This window comes from Cheilinus undulatus, linkage group 18 (genome assembly GCF_018320785.1).
Source record: "Cheilinus undulatus linkage group 18, ASM1832078v1, whole genome shotgun sequence".
Classification (NCBI taxonomy): Eukaryota; Metazoa; Chordata; class Actinopteri; order Labriformes; family Labridae; genus Cheilinus; species Cheilinus undulatus.
The window spans coordinates 11,465,947-11,473,006 of NC_054882.1; the positions used below are offsets into that span (position 1 = coordinate 11,465,947).

At 38.8% G+C, this 7,060-nt stretch overlaps 1 protein-coding gene across 3 annotated transcripts in view; it reads right to left on the reverse strand.

The window, feature by feature from the left end:
• stxbp5b (syntaxin binding protein 5b (tomosyn)) overlaps positions 1–6,282 on the reverse strand; it is a 72,600-nt gene extending 66,318 nt beyond the window's left edge. For all 3 annotated transcript variants that reach the window (XM_041812008.1, XM_041812007.1, XM_041812006.1), the window contains exons 1-2: positions 5,818–6,282; positions 1,425–1,522 (exon numbers count right to left, since the gene is read on the reverse strand). In XM_041812008.1, the coding sequence (XP_041667942.1) occupies positions 1,425–1,522; positions 5,818–5,961 (242 nt within the window). In that variant the 5' untranslated portion in view covers positions 5,962–6,282. The remainder of the gene's footprint in view (positions 1–1,424; positions 1,523–5,817) is intronic.
• Positions 6,283–7,060: the final 778 nt, after the last annotated feature.

The following is a 7,060-nucleotide window of genomic DNA, read 5'->3' on the forward strand; positions in this document are numbered from 1 at the left end:
TGCCAATTTGACATAAAACCAGACATAACAAAAGACTAACAGCCTTTGATCCCACAATAAATGTTAGATTAAATCTTGTTCATACAGGTATTCAGTGATAAAATTATTTCTTTGGATTACATGCCCATTATACATAAAATATATGTTTAACAGCGAGAGTAAACCAGGCATCTTCTGCCTTTCTGAGAGCTCCAAACAGAAGTGTGCTGACAAACAGTGAGCTCTGTAGAGCGCTGAATAAAAATGTGACCCTTTTGTAAGGAGCTTATACTTTCAAATTAAGATTAATTCTCCTAACAGGTTTGCATGGGGGTTTCCTGAGACAATGCTGAAAAGGTGCTTGAAATAACAAGTGCAAAAATTAAAAGCAGCTGCAGTTTAGACTTAAAAGAGGCCTTCAAAAAATGCTAATAATCTAAGGTGTTTTCAAATTGTGCATTATACCCTTTATAAGAGAATATACACGTTACTACTTAGCCCTGTCGATTACTACTACATCAGATATGCTAGCTTTAAATAGCATCAGAAATGATCATATCTGCTGATACCGATAATTAACTTTCTCAGCTATAATCTGCTAATACCGCTATTATGCCAGTAATATTGTGAATCCCTATTCTCCAGTGAACCTTTCTCATGAAACAAGTGTAGCTTTTTACGGTTTCTGTACTTTCTGATGCTACTGATCCTCAAAAAATGGGGACTGCACTGTTTTTAAATGTGTGGCATCAGAAAGTCTGAAACATTTAGACAACCTTAGTTGTAAACAGAATAATCTGGACTTGATAACATTACCACATGCGGTGTTTGATAGTCTAGAATCCAAGGGCGATTTTGTTGCTGTGACTCATAGAAGTTGCTTGGTTAGCTGTAAAAACAAATTTTCCTCCTTGAATACAAACAAAACTGACTCCCAGCCGCCCGAGGGGGCCACGCAGTTCTGCAGCAGCTTGATGTGTGTGAGTGTGTGTTGTGCAGGTCCGATGATGTTTACAGCACATATGAAGCGGCATCCTGGCACAGACCGGGCAGCACAGTTGATGAGGTTGGCTCCTCGGCATATGGCAGAGGAGCTGTTCATGCTACTGCAGAGATAGCGCTAATGAGCCTGGTGCTTGAGGAGAAGGAGGCTGCTGGCTGCACAGACACAGAGCCGAGCTAGCGTCTACCTCTGAGCCCTGAGCTGCCCCGCTGTGTGCTTTGGATTTGTTGTGTTGGATGGCAGGAGGAAAAGGCAGGTCACTTACTGCACCAGACTTTGTGGAATGCTGAAGGACAGCTTGGTAATATCACACTTTTGCATAGGATGACAGGAAGTTCAGCATAGTGTTTGCTGCTTGTGTGAGCATGCAGGATGAGTGATCCAAGCTTTACTTAACTTGTGTAGCGCTCTTCTTTTCCCCTGGAAAGAGTAAAAAGGATACAGCCTCAAAGCTCCAGTCTGAGTCCCGATGGCCAAGATTTTCTGCACGGGGTCAAAAGCCATCGAGGATGGTTGATATGGGAAGCCGTGACGCACAGTCTGCAGGAAAGAGCAGAATTTATATTAGAGCTCCAGTCAGATAATCAATCATCTGCTACACAGTCACGCTGGCATTACTGCAGAAAAAAACACATGATCATAATCTTCCAGAAATGTTATCCATTAATGTGGAAAATTACTCCTATTATGAAAATAATGAGATAAAGCATAAAGACGAGTGCAAATGGAGGCCTGGATGTGTTTCTCATTTTATGTTTGCAGGCTCATTTCTGCAAAATATCAGCAATAAATTCACTTTATCCATCCTTAAAGGGAAAGTTCGGCATTTCAGAAGTGGGGTTGTTCAAGACTTGCCAAAAAGAAGTGTATTAGCCACAGGAGAAGTCAGTCCCTTTAAGGAGACTGGCCACAATGCAAGCCCGCTTTGTGTTGTGCTGAAATAGTGCTAAGACAAAGTGGCTAGCCACATTAAAAGCAAATATTTAGTACAGGTAACACTTACCCGCAATGTTGTTTTTAGCTCAGTTATTCTCAAAAATTAACAAAAGAACATGAAGCAAGTGACCCCATCTGCACAGCACTCTCTCCCTAAAGCAGCCATGCTGACTGGCATCTCCTGTGAATAATACACTTATTATTGACAAGCACCTCACACAACCCCATTCAAAAACACTGAACTACCACTTGAAGCTAACATTTGCAGCCATGGAGTGCACTTCATACCATGGATACTGCAGCTCCCCCATCACTGCCACAGTAAAAAAACGCTACTATCATTTATGTATCCCTCAACTGTTTCAGGTTGGAAACCTCAGCCAGCCATGCATGAGCTGTGTGTAGCTTACAGCAGGATTATGTAACAGGTAAAGCCGTGGCCTTGTAACCTGGGGACCTGACCTGCTCAGCCCCCTGCTGGGGCAGCAGAAGCTGGTGGGCTGGCTCTACATGATGTTCAAAATGCTTCACGCAGGCGGAAACCTTTCCAGGCAGACCTTACGGGCCGGATTATTAATCTAATGTGCATGACTAGGAATTACAATGTGGGATTCATGTGTGCTGGCCAGTGAGGGCGGGGTTTGAAGGATAGGCTCACATTTTCAAGGAGAGGGGTGGGACAAAATATCAATATGGCAATACATCATCGTTTGTAATCATGATTAGGGAGGGATGGATTGGTTCGACATCAGTATCAGCAATATCAGCACTGTTAACAAACATCTGCACATCAGCAAACAACGAGACATGAACAGGGCTGGCATTTAGAACATTGAACTAATGATTTAGAAAAGAAGTTTCATACCAGGCAGCAGAAGAGACAAACTACGATCTGTTTTAATGGTCAAACACAAGAGTGAACACTGAGTTTTACACTACAAGACGTAGGGATGTATGGTATTATCAGTATGAAATCAGTATGGGTAAGATTTTTGGCAATAAGAATCTTCCTACATCTGCAGATGCAATCAGTGCATTTCTACTCGTGATACAATTATCAAATTATTAACACAGATATCTTCATATATTTCACTATCAATTTGACTCAGTCATTTAGTTGCTTATGAAATGACGATGAATAGAAGTTAAATGCCAAAAAAGAAAATGACAGCAGGATAAAAGCAGAGGAATATAGTGGGATAATGTTGGACAGTGCTGTGGTGAAAAGAAATTTAGAAATGGAGCATAAGAAGTGGTAAAAAGGACACAGAATGTAGTTATTCATGCATATTAGTCCTGCACTTTACCTTGTTTACTTTTAATAGCATTTTGTATTTTCATAGGTATACATGATATTGATGGCACAATAATAATATCAGCAAATATTAGCCCGAGTCAATTATCAGTACCAGCAACAGATATTTGAATATTTACAGCCAAAATATCAGCTGTAAATATTGTCCATATGTAAAGGTAAATTAGGAGGACTAGGTAGGTAGGACTACATCACCTGAAATCCATCTTTTTGTTCATCCTCATTCCTAAAACTTTAAAGTGTGTTTTAAGGACTTAATTTTTAGGTCTACAACAAGCCTGGCGTTAGTACATGCAGGACACGGTAGTCATACACCCAGCTGATCCTAATTATCCCATCCCAGCTCCCACAGCCAATCACAGCTCTTTCTCTCAACACAGTGGTGTATCTAAATATGATGTACTTTTCACTCATGCCTGCTTTCATTAATGTTGATACACCACACTGCTGCTGCTGGCAAAACTTAACCTCCTCCACCCCAGCTTCCTCCTTTATAGCATAAAGCTCTTTGCACCCTCATATTCAGATTCATGCTAGTGTGGATTAATTGCTTTTGAAATAACTTTATTGTACTCAATAAGCACGGTCATAAATGTATCTATCCATATGGGGGGTTCTGCCCATGCACTTCCTGGAAAGTCAAAGCATGCTGCTTGACTAACCCAGGGAGCATCTTTTGAGCAGAGCCTTCTCTGCCAAGTAAAACTGTAGATCCATTTAAACCATAAAATAAACCATAAAATGGTTTAATGTATGATGAGTGTTCCTGACTGAAACTAAGTTTCTGGATTGGCATCAGTTTGTTATCAGCAAAACTGAGTCCAGAAATATCAGCATATTAGATAATAGCAGGAATCCAATACTGTCTTGCAATAAATCAACTACCAGGAAATGTTGTATCCTGATTATCATGATCATTATTGTTATTAAGGGCAGTATTGTATCAGCGTGGTGTATTGTGATCTGGCACTTCCCACCCTAATTTTTAAGTCTGTTTAAAAACGATGCTTAAAAACATACACTAAGATTGCCACCATTATCATAGTACCTGTCTACACCAGCTTTTCATGAGTGTTTTTTAAAAACATTTCTTATGTTTTAACTTAATAATTTTCTGATAACTCAGCTGCCAGATATACTGCTATTACAGAACATTTAAATCAGAAAACAGTGGCCGGGGTTATTTAGGACAAGAAAAAAAAGCCTTCACACTTTCTTCTCAGCACTCTCTGCATCACATGTACAGAATCACCACATCAAGGTTTGCCATGGTGCACGTATAAATTTGTCCGTCACAAAAAGTAGTGTTGTAGTTGTTGAAGAAAGTCGGTAATTGAATAAAGCAGCTTTCTGGGTACAGGTGTAGCTCAGTGGGTAGAGCAGACGCCCATAAGCAGAGGATATAGCCCTCAAAGGAGGATGGAATCGTCTTAAAAAAGAAAGCAGCTTTCTGGGTACCTTTAGCATATCCACACAGGTATAAAACTGCTGGTTTATCGATGTTTAAAAGGCCATATCTTATTCCACATGACAACTAAGTTGTATCAGTTACCCACCTGTTAATCAATGAGTTCCAGCTCTCTAAAATGAAGATCTTATTTGTGTTAAGATAGCAACATCAGTCTGCCCCTGATAATACTATTAATTGTTATTTGATTAATACATTAGTAAGGCAGCAGACGTTTGTGTGCCTTTCTGTCATCATATTGCTGCATAATTGTTTCACATAAATATTGCTGAGGACAGTGTGCAGGATATTGTTTGCAATATTTGATGGATTTATTTCCCTCATTTACACATTTTCAATATCAAGACATTTTTCTGATAGTCTTGAAAATTTACATAGAGGAGAATATAATTTATGGCTTGACAAGTATCAAATAATGATACTCAACAACCTTAATCCTGAATCAAACATACAGTGCTTCATCAGCTGTCACATCTGTAATCTGTGATCTCCCCCTGACTAAAATTGGCCAGGCTAAAATAACTGAATAATAACCACTTACTTCATCCTTCCCAGAATGGATTGTTATCATCTTGAGGTTAACTCAATGTATTTTTTGGCATAATTTGAAATACAGACTTTATCCTACATGATTGAATCATTTCTTCAGGACCAGAGGGGACGGGGAAAGTTATGACTCCTTATTTTGCATAATTATTGTGTTTTATTGAGATGCATTGTGAGCCTACATCTCTATTAAAACAGCAGATAAGCACTCGGTCAGCTAAGTTACAGTAATGTTAAAAAACACAGTGACTTGAGGCGAGGATTCAGTGCAGTGCAAACAGACAAGGTGCTCTGACAGCCCGGATACAACCATGGGACAGAGCCAAGCACAGCAGCCTGTAATTAAAAATCGTTCCCTGTTGATTACCCCATGCATCTCACTTCTACTTAGATATCTATATTTTCTTGGTTTTTCTTGGTGCTAAATGCTTTATACGTTTAGTTTCCAAGCCAGTGAGCAGTGCTGATATGGGTGAAAACAACGCCAGTGTTTGGTCACGCCACTGTCATCTGACTGTCAGTGTGCAAAAACAGTCCGTTGATATTAGCTGCTACTAACGTCTAACCCACCTTGCAGAGCTGAAAATGCTCCGACTGGAGAGTCTCCTGGACGACATCGTTTTCCCTGGGAGTACCCGGCTGGGTAGTTGCGGAGGAGGAGGAAGAAGCCGCTGTCAAGCCGTCCAGCACCTTCCTAATGTTAAACTTCTTCATTTTCCTCCGGTACAGACGCGACGGTTGAAAAAACAGATCAAGCGAGCCACCATAAATTGGATAGAGGGGGTAGCTGCTAGCTAGTTAGCCGAAATAACGCACAGTTAATATCTTTCTGTATACATCTCACATGTTACGGAGGGTGTTGCCAGCGCACTCTCCAAAAGCACCTGGGTCTCGAGCATTGATTTAGCGAGTCCTTGCTGATATCACTGTTAATCCGCCATTTACGTGGCCAGCTTTAACGTTATTCGATGGGATCAATCGTTTCCGTGAGCTGTTTCCCCGGCCAGGGCTCAGCGGGTAGCAAACTGGCTACGGAAACGCAGTGAACTGCAGCGGAGATTGAGTCTGCGCACTAAGCTCACCCGGATGCTGGGCTGGTGTTACGGTGAATTTTGTAAGCCGTACCATTGTGTGACATAAACGTTTAAATTACATCTGTTGGCCGAATCTGTTTCATTTTTAAGGTATTATTTTCTCCTTTTCATTATTATTATTATTTTCCTCCTTTTCATTATTTATTATTATTATTATTATTATTATTATTATTATTATTATTATATCAATATTTACTTTTATGATTATTTTTCAATTTTAATTTCTTCCACGATTGTTATTTTTTATTATTATTTTCTTTTATAATAATGATAATAATACTATTATCATCACTATAATTATTATTATTATTATCGTAAAAATAATAATATCAATAATAATAATAATAATAATAATAATAATAATAATAATAATAAAGATAATAATTCTGCTTCATTTATTTAGTGCTTGTCATACAAAATGCTGAATAGTCAAAATTAAAAATGATATAAAACTTCAAATGCATGAATAAAATATAAATAAAAACAACAAAAAACAAAAGAAAACGAACAAGTAAAACATATATGAATAAATTAACACATTATCAAATATAATAACCTGTATAAAATATAAAGCCCTCTTAATCGGACCAGCTAAAAATGCAACACATTTTAAACATCTCATTTTAGCTGTTTTTTTCTCTCTTCAACAAAAACCCGCTGTTAGTGAGTCATTCAATCGAGCCATATGTGATTTGGCAGTGTTTTCATTGTTGAAATGT